The sequence below is a fragment of the Centropristis striata genome, chromosome 24, assembly GCF_030273125.1.
Source record: "Centropristis striata isolate RG_2023a ecotype Rhode Island chromosome 24, C.striata_1.0, whole genome shotgun sequence".
Taxonomy (NCBI): Eukaryota; Metazoa; Chordata; class Actinopteri; order Perciformes; family Serranidae; genus Centropristis; species Centropristis striata.
Genome location: NC_081540.1, coordinates 20,503,853 through 20,522,138, shown reverse-complemented (window position 1 = coordinate 20,522,138; position 18,286 = coordinate 20,503,853). Strand labels below are relative to the sequence as shown.

The 18,286-nt window shown below is 36.7% G+C and overlaps 1 protein-coding gene across 2 annotated transcripts in view; it reads right to left on the bottom strand.

Moving 5' to 3' along the window:
• The window catches only part of dmd (dystrophin), a 432,308-nt gene that overhangs the window by 64,634 nt on the left and 349,388 nt on the right, over positions 1-18,286 (bottom strand). Inside the window, exons 63-67 of one of the 2 annotated variants that reach the window (XM_059327929.1) lie at positions 13,618-13,886; positions 11,396-11,542; positions 8,088-8,150; positions 5,289-5,352; positions 380-443 (exon numbers count right to left, since the gene is read on the bottom strand). In XM_059327929.1, coding sequence (XP_059183912.1) covers positions 380-443; positions 5,289-5,352; positions 8,088-8,150; positions 11,396-11,542; positions 13,618-13,886 — 607 coding nt within the window. The remainder of the gene's footprint in view (positions 1-379; positions 444-5,288; positions 5,353-8,087; positions 8,151-11,395; positions 11,543-13,617; positions 13,887-18,286) is intronic. The other variant, XM_059327930.1, reaches the window with a different exon arrangement.

Genomic DNA, 18,286 nt, shown 5'->3' with positions numbered 1-18,286 from the left:
ACCGAATTTCCCTTCGGGGATGAATAAAGTTATCTATCTATCTATCTAAGCCACAGGTATAAGCTCTCAAATACTTTTTGAATTTCATTTCTATCTGCTACAGAGGCTGAAAAATTGATTATTTAGTAGGAAGCGTTGACAAAAAAAAGTTCAGGTTTCAGTAGGTTATTTTAAAATCGCCCAGAGGTTTTGCAGGCGTTTTAGGCCTAACTGGGTTAATAGGTTAGTGCACTCAAGTTAGAAATTTGTGCTTCTACCATGACATTAACCACACCATTAGTCAATGTCCAGCATATGTCAAGCTCACAAGAACAAAGTAATTAGGTCAGGATGTATGTGAGGACTAGTGCAGCTGTTTGGCTGTGAGGTCACTACTTACTTTATGTAGTAGGGCACGTTGTTCGGGGATATGCCCTGCTCGAAGGGGCTCTCTACAGATCCTGCTGAGACAGAGAAACAAGGGTCACAACAACTCTTCAAACTGTCTGCAGGCTATTTAACTTTTCACACACACATTTTACTGCAGGATCAACATCCTGTATGTCTACCATAAGCATGCCCCGTCCAGGAACTGCGTATGCAGCACTTACCAAAACACAACGTGTAATGAAAAGTCTTCCTCAAAGTAATATACACGATAATGAAAAACAGCAGAAAAACAAGAAATATTGCTAATTATCTCACTTATTATGCCCACAAGAGTTGGCAAACCAACCATTAAAGCAGACTGCACTTTCTGGGGATTGTCAGCACAGTTGGAATGCCTCTCTGACCAATCAAACGGCTTCGTTGAAACTACCCGCTGTATAAGTGTATTGCGCCCCGCGGGTAAAATTTGCTGCTGTTAAAAACAGAACGAAGCATCATGGGACAACTGCCAGAACACATGTGGTGAATATCAACATAGCAGGGAGAGAGAAAAAACATGGACATTCCCACTGTTGTCACATTATCATCGTTGCTGACATTTTTATCATAACCCATCTCTATCTGTCACGCTATCATGCAACATAGATCATTTATATGTAAACGCATGTGACCAGGGTCTCATTCTCCAGACAAGAGATATTTCAGCGTCCGTTTGGTCCCTTCATATCATGATATTTTACATATGTCGTTGCTGCTCTACCATATAACACTATCACAAATAATGTGCTAAATTTGTAGCATTAGGGCTACAACGTCTTGTCACCGGGGCAGAACCTTCTACGGTAGAGTTTTGTACCCTTTAAATGGTCTTGGGAACATATACTGTATGAACCTTAGTGGTCCTGAAAAAAAGTAGCTTGTTGAGGTCCAGTAATGCAGTAGTTCTCAACCTTTTTTAGTCGCGACCCCCAATTTAACATGAATGTTGTCCGTGACCCCCACTCACAGAGCACAATCTCACATGCACAGTTCAGATCACCCAAAAAAGAAACAAAATGACCAAATAAAGGAAACAAAATGACCAAAAACGACACAAATGGACCAAAAAAGACACAAAATGACTAAAAAAGACACAAAATGTCAAAAAAGAAAGAAAATTACCAAAAAAGACACAAATTGACCACAAAATGATCAAAAAAAGACACAAAATGACCTAAAAGGACACAAAATGGCCAAAAAAAGACACAAATTGACCAAAAAAGACACAAATTGACCAAAAAAGACAAAATGACTAAAAAAAGACACAAAATGTCAAAAAAACAGAAACAAAATGACCAAAAAAGACACAAAATGATTAAAAAAAGACACAAAATGACCTAAAAAGGACACAAAATGGCCAAAAAACCCACAATGACCAAAAAAAGACATTAAGTGACCAAAAAGACTAAAACACATTAACACATGAACACTTTAACACAGTGGAGACAGAGCTGACTTCCAAAATGATTTGGCGACCCCCAGAAATCATCTCGCGACCCCAATTGGGGTCCCGACCCCAAGGTTGAGAACTACTGCAGTAATGAACCCTTGGACTCCTTCTGTAGCCCTGTTTATGATCGAGCTAAATATTGGACCTTTTTTGAGGGTGGATGTCAATGGTACAGCTGTACCTTAGAGGGTAGTGTGTACCCCTAAAGGTACAAATTCAGAGTGTACACACATTTATATAATATTTTATTGCCATTTAACCTCAATCATTTCTAACATTTTAAGGGTTCTAAGTTTAACCCTTAAAAAAAATCCAACAAAATGTTTCTCAGTGGTTTACAGTAGTATCAGATGTACTTAAAAATATACTAAAAGTTTGCCAATTTTTTACTCCAAGAAATGCCCCATTTTCGAAATCGCCAGGTCATTAAAATGACCATTACTCCTTTTAGTCAGGCGGCTGAGCTAAATAAAGGGAACAAAAGCTCCACATTTTTTCCACATGCTCTCTATCACCATAGGTTTCAATTTGTGATGGGAGCCACTTCATCAAGATAGTGGATCGGAGATGGCAGCCATATAAAATCAATGAGAACCAATATATCTTCCAAGCCACTTAGAAGGTCAATCTTGATGTCAAAATATACATTTTCTGGGTCAAGGAATCCATAAAAACTATTGAGAATATTACTAAATGATTATTCACTCAAATTGATATGTTCATTTTGGCCATGTATTCACATAATTTCCAACTCAGTAATATAGGTCATATACGGTACGTGTATTCTGAATGAATAACATGCATAAATTTAATTGAACTTTATTAGCTTCACTTATATTATTTATTACATTTACAACCACAAAGATCTGTGCAGTTCCAGTTTGCCTTTCTGCCTGAGCACCTTGCACCACAGACACTTTACAGTTTCCCTTCAGTGATTGCAGATTTCTTCTTTCTCATCTGGCGTTGCCTAGTGTTGGTGCTTCCTGCCCATTTTGAAAATGACACCTTTCTAGTGGTCAGATTTTGGTCATCTTTTAGTATGTTATTAAGGACATCTAATACTACAAAAAACAGTTGAGAAACCTTTTGTTAGAATTTTTTTAGGGTTAGGTGGGTTTTTTTCATATATGCACCCGCCTAAGGTCTCAGTCTCACGTTTCGTTTCTTTCTTTTTCTATCTTTTGTTTGCAGTCAATTGGTTAGTCAATTGAAATAACTTGATAATATCACAAGCGTGTCCTGATGTGTGCATCACATTTAAGTGTCCTCTGGAAACACTTCTGTTGTGTTGTGGTCTACTTGCAGCGCTTTCTTTTTGTGTTGTGTTGTGGTCTATTTGCAGCGCTTTCTTTTTGTGTTGTGTTGTGGTCTATTTGCAGCGCTTTCTTTTTGTGTTGTGGTCTATTTGCAGTGCTTTCTTTTTGTGTTGTGTTGTGGTCTATTTGCAGCGATTTCTTTTTGTGTTGTGTTGTGGTCTATTTGCAGCGATTTCTTTTTGTGTTGTGGTCTATTTGCAGCGCTTTCTTTTTGTGTTGTGGTCTATTTGTAGCGCTTTCTTTTTGTGTTGTGGTCTATTTGCAGCGCTTTCTTTTTGTGTTGTGTTGTGGTCTATTTGCAGTGCTTTCTTTTTGTGTTGTGTTGTGGTCTATTTGCAGCGATTTCTTTTTGTGTTGTGTTGTGGTCTATTTGCAGCGATTTCTTTTTGTGTTGTGGTCTATTTGCAGCGCTTTCTTTTTGTGTTGTGTTGTGGTCTATTTGCAGCACTTTCTTTTTGTGTTGTGGTCTATTTGAAGCGCTTTCTTTTTGTGTTGTGTTGTGGTCTATTTGCAGTGCTTTCTTTTTGTGTTGTGTTGTGGTCTATTTGCATCGCTTTTGTGTTGTGTTGTGGTCTATTTGCAGCGCTTTCTTTTTGTGTTGTGGTCTATTTGCAGCGCTTTCTTTTTGTGTTGTGTTGTGGTCTATTTGCATCGCTTTCTTTTTGTGTTGTGTTGTGGTCTATTTGCATCGCTTTTGTGTTGTGTTGTGGTCTATTTGCATCGCTTTCTTTTTGTGTTGTGTTGTGGTCTATTTGCATCGCTTTCTTTTTGTGTTGTGTTGTGGTCCATTTGCAGCGCTTTCTTTTTGTGTTGTGGTCTATTTGCAGTGCTTTCTTTTTGTGTTGTGTTGTGGTCTATTTGCAGCGCTTTCTTTTTGTGTTGTGGTCTATTTGCAGCGCTTTCTTTTTGTGTTGTGGTCTATTTGCATCGCTTTCTTTTTGTGTTGTGTTGTGGTCTATTTGCAGCGCTTTCTTTTTGTGTTGTGTTGTGGTCTATTTGCAGCGCTTTCTTTTTGTGTTGTGTTGTGGTCTATTTGCAGTGCTTTCTTTTTGTGTTGTGTTGTGGTCTATTTGCAGTGCTTTCTTTTTGTGTTGTGGTCTATTTGCAGCGCTTTCTTTTTGTGTTGTGTTGTGGTCTATTTGCAGCGCTTTCTTTTTGTGTTGTGTTGTGGTCTATTTGCAGCGCTTTCTTTTTGTGTTGTGGTCTATTTACAGCGCTTTCTTTTTGTGTTGTGTTGTGGTCTATTTGCAGAGCTTTCTTTTTGTGTTGTGGTCTATTTGCAGCGCTTTCTTTTTGTGTAGTGGTCTATTTGCAGCGCTTTCTTTTTGTGTTGTGTTGTGGTCTATTTGCAGCGCTTTCTTTTTGTGTTGTGGTCTATTTACAGTGCTTTCTTTTTGTGTTGTGTTGTGGTCTATTTGCAGAGCTTTCTTTTTGTGTTGTGGTCTATTTGCAGCGCTTTCTTTTTGTGTTGTGTTGTGGTCTATTTACAGCGCTTTCTTTTTGTGTTGTGTTGTGGTCTATTTGCAGAGCTTTCTTTTTGTGTTGTGGTCTACTTGCAGCGCTTTCTTTTTGTGCTGTGGTCTATTTGCAGCGCTTTCTTTTTGTGTTGTGTTGTGGTCTTTGCAGCGCGTTTTCTAAATGCTGTTCTTGTGTTGTCAAATTGATGAAGATGTTTTCTCTATTTGCTTGTGTTTTGTGTATTTGCATGTGTTTTCTTAAGTTGCAGCGCTGTGAGCTCTCAGGGCCACCTTACACATCAGCTGTCTCAGAATGAGAACAATAGAAACAGTTTGAATAGAACAGACATCGTCATTGAAGTCAATCAAACCATTTTTATGTGTAACGTGTACTGTGTTACTGCTAAAGGGGATGTGAGGATTGTTGGATCTGGTTGCTTCATATTTCTCGGCAAGAGTTCTTTGTGAGTTCTTTCAGTATGAGCGGGACACACAACAATTGCTATTTTTTTTAACAATTCAAATGTTCTTGGCAAACGGTTCAGTATCCGTTCTGCTTTCATTTTATTTCTATGGTAAGAGTCTTTCCGAGTTCTAATTGCTTCTGTTTGATTTTGCCTTTTTTTCAAGCCCTCTCTAATGTGTTTCACTCACCGTGCAAGAGGCCAAAGTCCCTGTGAGCGTCAGTCAGCTGCTTTAGATGTTCACTGACGGAGATCTGAAGGAGAAAGATTGAAATAAATGCATTTAGATAGAGAGATAGATAGAGGTAGATTAAGCAGATATAGAGGCCAAAAATAGAGCTTAAATAGAATATTGGACACAGGCACAACACCAGATGAATGATAATGTTACTCAAATATGCAACTGTTTGCAAAGTATGCCATGTAATAAATATTATCATTATTACTATTGAAGCATTGTCAAAATTTGGAAAAGAAAACTAGGTTAATGAGTAAGTAATTAACAAAATATAGAATTAAAAAGAGTAAATTACAGGGGAAAAAAACAATAACAGGAAAAAAATAAACAGAGGAATTAATTTAAACAAATTAAGTCTATTAATGTCTATTAAGTCTAATTAATGACATATGTATATATTAATAATCATAATTGTATATCGATCCAGATCGATAGATAGAGTAAGCAGTAAGTAGAAATACAAGGATGGGGAAATGAAGGAGAGGAAGAGGAGGGGAGGAGACTCAAAGACAAGCATGGAAGAGAGATAATTGAATTTGTAATGGAAGAATTAGAGGATGCAGTCTCCTGTGAGTCTCCTTCTCCTGGAATGAGCTGTCTGTCGAGATGGAGTTGAGATAATTGGCTCTGTAGGTACAAAGTGAGGTGGGGCTAAACCCAGTGGGACCACACACACACACACACACACACACACACACACATTCATCCAGGGAAAACACCTGTTTTTAGAATTTTTTTTACCCCAGATAATTTCTCCTGACCAAACAGGATTTATAAAAGATAGGTTAATGTTTTTAACAGGATCTAGTTGTTCTTAACAGTTTTATTTTTAGCGAGTTTTAAATACGACATGTAGAATAAAGTCATTTCGACATAAATATATCAACTTTAAGCTTTGTTTTGGATACTTTTTTGAACGGAAACTGTCGTAACCCACAATCCTTTCAAGGACTGTTGGAAAGTTCAAATTTCGATGATAAAGAAAACATTTCTATGGTGAGGTTCAGAGTAGAGGTCGACCGATATTTGCGTTTTTTATTTGTATCGGCATCGGCCGATAATTGCGTGAGTTAGCCGATCAATTAGCCCAACATGAGAATCATCACAGTAAAAGATTCATCAGCCGTACATAAATAAAATGATATTGCAGAAAAAGTGCACTTTTTCTGCAATATCATTTTATTTATGTACGGCTGATGAATCTTTAACTGTGATGATTCTCATGTTTAACCCTCTGAACTAGTGGTCGACCGATGCTGATACCGATTATTTTGACATCAGTCTTAACCGATCCCCGATATGTGCTGCCGATATTTTTGGGCCATTTACATGATAGAAATGACACAATGATAACAAATGTTACACAAGTCTCAATTTAAACAAAAAAGACACATTTTTAACAAAATAAACAAAACATATTAACAGTTGGATAGCAACAATGTGTATGTTGTTCTAGGCCTGGAGGTGGTGGCCCTCAGATGATCCACATATTTGATGTGTTTTTCTTTTTTCCGGTATCAGCAGCAGCTCACCAGAGAATGGAGATGTTGCACCGAGCCTTGCCTGCTGTTGGCTCAGTGAAATGGGATAATTGATCGGCTAACGCACGAATGTATCGGCCGATGCCGATACAAGTAAAAAACGCATATATCGGTCGACCTCTACTCTGAACCTCACCGTAGAAATGTTTGCTTTATGATCGAAATTTGACGAAACTTTCCAACAGTCCTTGAAAGGATTGTGGGTTACGACAGTTTCCGTTCAAAAAAGTATCCAAAACAAAGCTTAAAGTTGATATATTTATGTCGAAATGACTTTATTCTACACGTCGTATTTTAAACTCGCTAAAAATAAAACTGTTAAGAACAACTAGATCCTGTTAAAAACATTAACCTATCTTTTATAAATCCTGTTCGGTCAGGAGAAATTATCTGGGGTAAAAAAATGTCTAATCTCAATGCTAATGCCTTGGCTAAAATCTTGACATCTACATTCAGTAATGAGATGGGACGATAGGATTCACAGTGGTTAGGATCCTTATTCTTTTTCAGGATCAGGGATATAGATGCCTCTCTTAACGATTGGGGTAGTACACCCAATTCAAGGGACTCATTTGTTAAAAACATTAACAGCAGTGTTTTTTAGGGGGATATATCAGGTCAGGTCATCAGGTTATTCATTAAGAAAACATACAATTTCTGCAATCAGTTTCTTAAAATCTGCTTTTTCCTTTTACTCTTTCTAATGTCATGTATAATTCACTTAAAAGGACACGATTTCCGTCTGACACAAACACTTGGCTGCATCCTGATCATCTGTGCAGGTTCCGCTATGTGTCAACAATCACTGATGCTTCTGGACACAATGTCAACGATGAAATGTTTCCAGGCAACACCGGCAGCTCCGGCCGGCATGCAGAGCTTTGGCAGACACTGATTAACGACAGATATTTGTGCGAGGAAGTAAGAAAAGTGAATGACTGGAAGCTTAAAGGCGCCGCAGCTTTCTTTGATAGTGTTGAGGAGGAGACACTGAGATCGGTTATTACCCAGTCTGAGGGGACAGATTGGCTGATTAAGCACCCAACATATTCATCCACTGCCCAAATAAGAAGGCAATGGATGAGAAAGTGTTGGTGGAGTGTGTGAATGTGTATGTGATGAAGAGCAGATGAAGATGAAGATATGACCGGTCCTTTTTTTTTTTGAGAGGGGGGCTTTGATGTGACATGAAACCAAATGATAAAATTACCTTAGAGTCCACCTCACCCAATCCATTTCTGCCTGAGTTGCTTTTCCCAGTATCCACCGTAACCTAATTAGAATTATAAAAATGAGAGGAGTGGGATTGTTGAGGAGGAATTTGTCGTTATTACTAAGAGTGCACTATGTCCAACGCACCAATTAATCAATCCGGTTCGACCTTTTAGCCGTGACGGAGCACTGTGACCTGGATGTGCAGGTACCACGCAAACAAAGGAAACAAGCACTCGAATTTAAGCACATTAACTAAAGCAGAAAACATGAAAGCTCATACACATGTTGGACGGACTCAAATGAGCAGCCAGTGCTTGCTAGCGAGCAGCCAGTGCTTGCTAGCAAGCAACCGTACACTGGTCATACACCATCACAGTGCCATTAAAAGTGATGCCAAAATTCCTGTCAAACATCTCGCTCTCAATAAACCACCTGCAATAGACTCTAACTTTTCCCAAACTGGCAGTTTAATCCTCTTTTCTGTCCAAATAAAATGCTACTAAGCTTCTTGACATTTACATCAGCATATCAAGTGTAAACGGAGAAACTAATCATTTTTCTGAGTGAAAATGAGACAATTTATCAAGCTGCTAAAACTTAAAGTCACTTTTACCCCTCCTTGCAAACTAATTTATCAAATATATTTTGATTTAAATAGCACTTACATTTAAAAGAGCTCCAGAAAAACATACAAGCACAGCAAAGGAAGTGTAGCTTGCGTGCTAACCACAAACCCGCTAGCCAAGCAGGAACATGCTAGCTCTAGTTAGTCACAATAGCTCTCTGAGCTTCTTTCTGTTTACTCTGCACTTTCCTGCGTTTTCTACAGAATTTAATTCCAGCAGATAAACTGCACTAATAAGACAAAAAGAGAAAGTGTCACTTTCAAAGCACCTCCAAAGGTTAAGCTAGAGCCCTAACTGTGCTGCCAAGCTAATAGTGTCTCAGTTTTCCTTTGCTATTTGCACATATTTTACTGAGGTATTATGTACAGTCATCAGAAAAAATGCCCAATTTTATGCAAAAAATCTCATCGCAAAGATTTAAAATATCAGAACGACATCTTTTGTCCTGAGTCTGGAAAAATAACCAGTGCCATTGAGCGGCGCAAATTTATCATATACCAAAGATAAATTTGAAGTTGAAAATTTGTGTTTTTACATTATCAAGTACATTTGATTCGACCATTTGAATAGGATGTTAACTCTTTTTATTTATTTATTTCATCTTTCTTCCTCCCTCTCCTGCTGTCCATCTACATCAATAACACTGATGTTTTCACCTTCACTACAAGACAAAGATGTGTGTGTGTGTGCGCGTGTGTGTGTGTGTGTGTGTGTGTGTGTGTGTGTGTGTGTGTGTTCAAGCATCTGGTCAGATGCTAACTTCAGAGGGACCGGCCGTCTGGTCCCGTCACCGTGGTGTCACCGTGGCGCCCATCCCCGCCCGGTCCTCCTCTGTGTTAGTTGGCCTCTCTGGCAGCTGATTGGCTCTCTCCGTCACCCCCGGTAACAATCACTGTCTGACTTCCAGCTTGGCTGCCATTTGGTTTATTGAGACCGATGGCGGCACACCCTGCACTGCCTCTGATCACCAACACATGGTGTGTGTGTGTGTGTGTGTGTGTGTGTGTGTGTGTGTTGTCCTTATTACAACTTCCCGTACAAACACAAAGATACACACATGCTAATAGGTACACACACTCTTTTTTAACCTGTAGTAGGTAAGTTAACCTGAAAATATGATGTCTGACATGTTGGGTGTGAGGTATCATTGTCATATCAAGTTATTAAAACTCTATAACTGCAGCAGGCATGTTAGGCTTAGTTCAGGTTTACAATGTAAATAGTTAATTGCAATGAGCGAACCTGGATTTGATGTTTGATCTAAAACAGCATTTGAGGTACTTTTGCAGCATCATTCAAACTTAGAACACTTCAAATATTTTTCTTAAAATTCGAACATGAAATGCATGCATTTTTGCAATGCATTTTTCCTCAGAACCAACAACTAAACCTTGCAACTACAGTACAAACACAAACACAAAGTTGTTTGTTGTTTTGGACTGCTGGGAGGAGGGGGGCTCACAGCCAGTGGAACAGCCTCTACGGACCTCACGGCAGAGTTGAAGAGTCCAATGTTGAAGGAGGAAGCTCAGAAGAGAAAAGGAGACACCAAGTGTCCAAGCAAGAGGCTGTTGCTCAAGAAAAAAAAACTACAAAAGGCTGCAAGACTGATACAAAGCTAGTCTAATTGCTGTTGGCAAGTATTAGTAGCTGGTCCTGGATTTCTTGAAACTTGTGGTTCATTTCAGAGATCTCTATCAGCCTGACCATCTTGAAAGCAAGACACAACCAGAAGAATCAAAATTTGAAGCCCAGTCCCATTTCTGTTATCTGGGAATATCTAGCATCAGATATTTTGTTTATTTCTGAGCTATTTTGTGGAGTTGTTTCTTGAGGAAACACACTTTTTACAGCTTTTATTGTGAAAGAATTGAACTGAAATAGTGAAGCTGGGATTTCTTGGTTCAGACAGCAGAACCTCTGTGTTATTATTACCTGCATAAGTATCGGTGCAACTCATAAGGACTTGTGCTGTAAATCGAGCCTGACGGAGCCAGGCTCGATTGTGGAGAAATGTTCACTATATGTTCATATCTATTACTGAAATGCACTAAATCTATGCACTAAATCTAAGCAGGACACTTTGCTATGCTATTAATATTATTACTGTTATTATTATTATATATACTGTTGCTGCCAATACTATTATTACTATATACTGTAATATACTACTATAATTATTATACCGGCCTTATTTATTTATTTATTTATTATTATTATTATTATTATTACTATTATTATTATATATCATATTATTTTACTTATTACTTTATTTATATTTTTCATTTTATTTTTATATTGTTATCCATTATTACATATTATATTATATATATTATATACTGTTCTATTATTATTATTATATACCATCTAGTCAATATAGCATTGTTGCCATCATATCATCAGTATAATTATAATTACCATCATATTGCCACCCTACCAACTGATCTGCTTTTTTTAACTTCTTAAGTGTCCTTGTTCTATTCTGTGTTTTTTTTCTATTGTTGTTTTTATTTATGCTACCTCAGTATTTTATTCTATTGTATTTTATTGTACTTGAATACTGGACTGCTGTGACAACCGAATTTCCCTTCGGGGATGAATAAAGTAATCTATCTATCTATCTATCTACAGACGATATTCAGTGTGTGTGTGTGTGTGTGTGTGTGTGTGTGTGTACCTGGAGCAGCCTCCAGCGTGTGTTGAGATCTTCAATGCGTTCCAGGTTATTAGGTGACAGCTGGATGTCGTGTGGGCCAAAAGTGGACGCCAACTGGTTCATGTGTATGACGTCATCCTTGATGGGAGCGATCTCTTCCTGGAACTCCTGCAGGTGAGACAGACACACAACAAACACACATATTAACACAACTTCTTCTACTTTCATTCTCACTGACGTATGGAACATGTAAATAGGTTTGAGATCAAGATAAAGTCACCATCCTTCGCGACCATGATCTCACTTAGAGAAAGTATACCAAGGGGAAAACAATTCAGAACAGTTATTTTTTAACCTCCTGAGAGCCAAGCTTTTGTTTGGTGTGTATTGTTAGTTTCTCCTAGATATTTTGGATTTGTAGGACCTGATAAATACAGTACAATACAATACAATATATAGTCTTTGAACAGGAATTCGTTTTTGAAAAAAAATAATGGGTTAATTTTACTGTATAACGCAATTAATTCACCAGTGAATAAAACTTTTTATTTCCTTACATTTACACCCTCTCATTTGAAGAATGATAGTAAAAGTCTATTTGTTTTCAAATGAATACTTCCTGATTAGCAGAGTCGGAACGTGTTGCTAATGCTAAAAATAAATGTGTTCATAATGGCATTACAAACACCCATGACCCACCCATTATGTCTTTGCCATGCCTTTATTCATCTTATTTTGTTTGCTTATTGATATTAAAATATACTTTATTGCTCATCTATTATAAGTTAACTATAAGTTAACTATGCTTTTTGCAACTACCGGATCTAAAGCGAGAACAATGCCTTATTACTTGTTCATTAATGGTTATTAAGGACCTTATTATAAAGCGTTACCCAGTATTTAAACAAATTCACAATTTTAATTGCCACTAATATGCAAACAACTATCCGCAAATTATTTGCAGCCCAAATCAATCTTTCATTTTACTGTATAACGCAATTAATTCACCAGTGAATAAAACTTTTTATTTCCTTACATTTACACCCTCTCATTTGAAGAATGATAGTAAAAGTCTATTCGTTTTCAAATGAATACTTCCTGATTAGCAGAGTCGGAACGTGTTGCTAATGCTAAAAAATAGTCAAACTTGCACAGAATATCAAACTACAAACATTATGAAGCACAAATACACAAGTTTTAGCCATAAAATCTGATCAGCTTTGGTACCTGGTCCACTTCTGTCTGGGTAAAAGCTGTTCATTGACTTTACCAAGATGCTGCCATCTGATTTTTACACTGATTGATGTATTGTTCTTATTCTAGAGTTCATAGTTATAGTTAAGCAGAATGAAATATAAGGTCCAGAAAACCTAAAATGAAATGTCCACATATGAGGACGCAGGGTCACAGGAGGTTAATGTGCACTACCAGTCAAAAGTTTTAGAACACCCCAATTTTTCCAGTTTTTTATTGAAATTCAAGCAGTTCAAGTCAAATGAACAGCTTGAAAGGGTCCAAAGGTAAGTGGTGAACTGCCAGAGGTAAATAAAAAAAGGTAAGCTTAACCAAAACTGAAAAATAATGTACATTTCAGAATTATACAAGTAGGCCTTTTTCAGGGAACAAGAAATGGGTTAACAACTTAACTCTATGGAGTCTTGGGCTATTTTGTCCATTTTTGAATTCTTTTCATGTCTTCATGAAATGAAATCATTTTGTGTCTTTTTGTGTCTTTTTTAAGTCATTTTGTGTCTTTTGGTGTTTTTTTTGTCATTTTGTGTCTTTTTTTGGTCATTTTGTGTCTTTTGGTGTTTTTTTTTGTCATTTTGTGTCTTTTTTTGGTCATTTTGTGTCTTTTGGTGTCTTTTTTTGTCATTTTGTGTCTTTTTTGTTATTTTGTGTCTTTTGGTGTCTTTTTTTGTCATTTTGTGTCTCTTTTTAGTCATTTTATGTCTTTTGGTGTCTTTTTTGGTCATTTTGTGTCTTTTTTTGTCATTTTGTGTCTTTTTTTAGTCCTTTAGTCCAACATAAAATGTGATTTTGAATCTTTTTTTTAACTTTCAAAACACTATCATGCTCAATAAAGAATTTTAAATGTTGCAAATGTGCATTAATTTCAGAGTAGACTGAGACATTAAACTGCATCATTTTCAATTAAATTCTGGAAAAGTTGGTGTGTTCTAAAACTTTTGACCAGTAGTGTACATATTGCTAAATTGAAAGTGACTGCCACTCAATCTGACCTTGACTCTTTCAATATGCTCTGGCAGGGAGTCGATGAGCAGGTCACCAACAGGTTCCCAGGCCTCCTTCACCATCTCGGCCTGCCTCAGCTGCCCGTCCAGCAGGTCCTCGGCCTCCTGGAGCTCCATGAGCCGGTCCAGAGCCAGCTCCAGCCTCCTCTGCCAGTCGGCCGCGTCCCCATTGAGCCGGTCCCACCTGGTCACCACGTCGTCGGCTTCTTTGCGAAGAACTCGTGCAACGTTCTGGGCGCGCTCCTCTGGGCTGATGTCTGAGGGGTGTGGAGAAAGGATGTCAGGGAAAAAACATGGTCTAAAGTCTGAAAAAACAAGACAGGAATGAATGAATGAATTAACTTTATTTCAGACATAAAAAGAAGTAATAGAGTAGTAGTGTCTGATAAGGAGGTAAGTAAAACTTATGTTTCCCTACCACTTTCTCACATCATCTCCTCTATTAACTCATATATATATATATATATATATATATATATATATATATATATACACTACCGGTCAAAAGTTTTAGAACACCCCAATTTTTCCAGTTTTTTATTGAAAATCAAGCAGTTCAAGTCAAATGAACAGCTTGAAAGGGTCCAAAGGTAAGTGGTGAACTGCCAGAGGTAAATAAAAAAAGGTAAAATATAACGTACATTTCAAAATTATACAAGTAGGCCTTTTTTCAGGGAACAACTTAACTCTATGGGGTCTTGGGCTATTTTGTCCATTTTTGAATTATTTTCATGTCTTTGTAAGTCATTTTGTGTCTTTTTTTGGTCATTTTGTGTCTTTTTTTAGTCATTTTGTGTCTTTTTTGTCATTTTGTGTCTTTTTTTGGTCATTTTGTGTCTTTTTTTAGTCCTTTAGTCCAACATAAAATGTGATTTTGAATCTTTTTTTTACTTTCAAAACACTATCATGCTCAATAAAGAATTTTAAATGTTGCAAATGTGCATTAATTTCAGAGTAGACTGAGACATTAAACTGCATCATTTGCAATTAAATTCTGGAAAAGTTGGTGTGTTCTAAAACTTTTGACCAGTAGTGTATATATATATGGTAACGCTTTATATTAAGGTCCTTGTAATAACCATTAATTAACAAGTAATAAGGCCCTTGTAAGTCCTTACAAGATGCTTATTAACATTATTGTGTGTTTATAAGCTTATATAAGTGTTAATAATGGCATTACAAACACCCATGACCCACCCATTATGTCTTTGCCATGCCTTTATTAATCTTATTTTGTTTGCTTATTGATATTAAAATATACTTTATTGCTCATCTATTATAAGTTAACTATGCTTTTTGCAACTACCGGATCTAAAGCGAGAACAATGCCTTATTACTTGTTAATTAATGGTTATTAAGGACCTTATTATAAAGCGTTACCCAGTATTTAAACAAATTCACAATTTTAATTGCCACTAATATGCAAACAACTATCCGCAAATTATTTGCAGCCCAAATCAAATAAAAATATTAACAGCTATCTCTAGTATAATTACAGTGAAGGTAAATTTGTTCTAAAAAAAGTAAAAAACAACAAAAACAGAATAACCTTTAACACAACCCTTTCTCATCCATATAACTCCCCTAAATAGTTGTTTAAGTAGTTTTAATTGTATTTATTTATATCTGTACAAAAATCCAATCCGTTATCCAAAATCCGAGCAGATTACTTTTGAAAAACCGGGCCGAGATGATTTTTTTGTTGCAGCTTTTTTTCAGCTAAGAAGCTCAGATAAACTAATGTAATGGCCCCGTTCCTTCACATATTGCTGAGCTGTGATCGGTGCATGGTGGTGCAGTAAATCTAGAAACTATTTTGGAAGCGTTTCAGCCCATGGTTGTGTATTGTGGCACCTTTGGTGGTTGTGGACTTCATGTGGCCAGTAATTACAAAATGCACCTTTAACAGGAAGTACGTGCTGGTTTCCGTGGCTGTGGCTGTAATTAGCTGCTGCAGTTCATCCTTTTCTTTCTGTTTGTATTTGCAGCTGAATGGCTTTAATGGGCCACCGTTAAAGTTGAGCTGTTTCGGATGAGCCTGGTAACCGGGCTGTTGCCATGGTGCAGAAGGTATGTGTGTGTGCATTAACCTTCATGTGTAGTGGTTACCAGGCTGTTACTAGGGTCCAAAGTTCATGTGAGTCCGAGATGAAAGGAAAAGGAGCTTTAGATTGAGTGGGAGACTTCATATTTGCTTTTTAAGTCAGACTTGAAGAGTTGGAGCTGATTATGGCACTACTCTGGTTGAACATGTCCCTAGTTAATGATCTAGTTCCTGTGTTTCTACATTTAAAATGCAGGTATAGGTATGAAAACTAAATTCTATTTGGCTATGTACACTACTGGTCAAAAGTTTTAGAACACACCAACTTTTCCAGAATTTAATTGAAAATGATGCAGTTTAATGTCTCAGTGTACTCTGAAATTAATGCACATTTGCAACATTTAAAATTCTTTATTGAGCATGATAGTGTTTTGAAAGTAAAAAAAAGATTCAAAATTACATTTTATTTTGAACTAAAGGACTAAAAAAAGACACAAAATGACCCAAAAACAGACACAAAATGACCAAAAAAGACACAAAATGACTTACAAAGACATGAAAAGAATTCAAAAATGGAAAAAATAGCCCAAGACTCCATAGAGTTAAGTTGTTAACCCATTTCTTGTTCCCTGAAAAAGGCCTACTTGTATAATTCTGAAATGTACATTATTTTTCAGTTTTGGTTAAGCTTACCTTTTTTTATTTACCTCTGGCAGTTCACCACTTACCTTTGGACCCTTTCAAGCTGTTCATTTGACTTGAACTGCTTGAATTTCAATAAAAAATGGAAAAATTGGGGTGTTCTAAAACTTTTGACCGGTAGTGTATTTACACAGATGAAAATGCCCAGAAAAGCAATACAAGGAAATTGCTTTTCCATCTTTAGGAGAATGGTAAAATATCACTGGCAACATTTTTGTTATGGAAAACATCACTTTCCCCCTGAAGAGTCAAGTTAATACATTTGAGGTAATATGGCAGAAAAGGAAAGTGTATATTTCCCGAAAACACCCTGCTTTTGTTTAAATCTGTTGCCATAAGTTTAAGGTTTAGTTTAGTTCAGTAAGTTCGGTTTATTTCTCTTTAACAACAAGACAAAACATGATGAATAAAAAAAAGGTAGAAGGTGTGTTCAAACCAGGCGGCAACCTCCTGGTCTGAGCAGGGAGGCAAACCAGGAAGTGCCTTAAGCTGCATTCTACCAAAAATTCCAGCAGGGGGCGCTAAGTGTGGCTGCAAAAACATTTATGTCCATTCATTTCAATGCAAAATGAGAAAACTTCTCAGTTGATTTATTACCTCAGAAATTTTTTTTAGGACAACACTATGGTCTCAATCACTAGTAAAACATCTTCTTCAAGACAATTTGATGTCAATAGTTCTAATAATGGCCCCATTTAGAAGAAAATAGAAGATAAAGTATCATATGATTTGGGGCGGGGCTACCTTTGATTGACAGGTCACTAACAAGGCGAGCCGTCATCAGGAGAGAAGAAAAGCAATGCGTATCCATGGCAACGTGTCAATAAAGTTATATATAACGTAATATAGATATAAAAGTTAGATTGTATAAATTATATGTTGATTGTAATTCAATGATTGTATGATGATTGATTGATGATTGACGATGATATGATGATTTATTGTTATTAGTTTTTCTTTTCTTTTAAATATAATAATTTATTGTAAATATTGCTTTCCTTATCTTGTTATCTTTTTTTCTGATGCTTGCTTTGGCAATATATACATTGTTACGTCATGCCAATAAAGCCAATTGAATTGAATTGAATTGAAAAAAAATTATAAAAAAAGGACGTTTAGCGGTTTGGTCTCATAACTTTGACCCTTTCACTGTATTTTCACTTAATGACAAAAACATTTCTGTCCATTAATTTCAATGCAAAATGAGAAAACTTCTCACTTGATTTATTACCTCAGAATTTTTCTGAAGATAAAGAATCGTATGATTTGGGGCGGGGCTACCTTTGATTGACAGGTCACTAACAAGGCGTGCCATCATCAGGAGAGAAGAAAAACAATGTGTATCCACGGCAACGTGTCAATAAAGTTATATATAACGTTATATAGATATAAAAAAAGGACGTTTAGCGGTTTGGTCTCATAACTTTGACCCTTTCACTGTATTTTCACTTAATGACAGTTTATTTGAACGTTTTGTTCAGTAAATGTCTTGTTCAGCGTTTGGTTGGACTAACAGACACTCCAAGGAGTCGCTGTAATGTACATTATGTTTGTTGCTAGCCAAAACTAACATCCGGTTAACCCTTTGATGCACAACATATTGACCCCCCTTCTAATGCACAACATGGGTCAAAAGTGACCCGCATTCATTCCCATGTTATTTAATGCTGCTGTGTGTTTCTGTGCTCTATCTTTTGATATCAACTTATTTTATGATTAAATATTCCAAGTATTCTTTAAATATCTTGTTTTTGATAACAACAGATCATTATTTCCATTTTGCCTCTCATACTTTATGAAGAAAAAAAGTTTTTGTATTATTACATAGCTAACTACTTGGCTTAGTAGCTTGCTAAGCTAACTACTTAGCCAAGAAGTTAGCTAAGTAGTTAGCTTAGCAAGCTCCTTAGC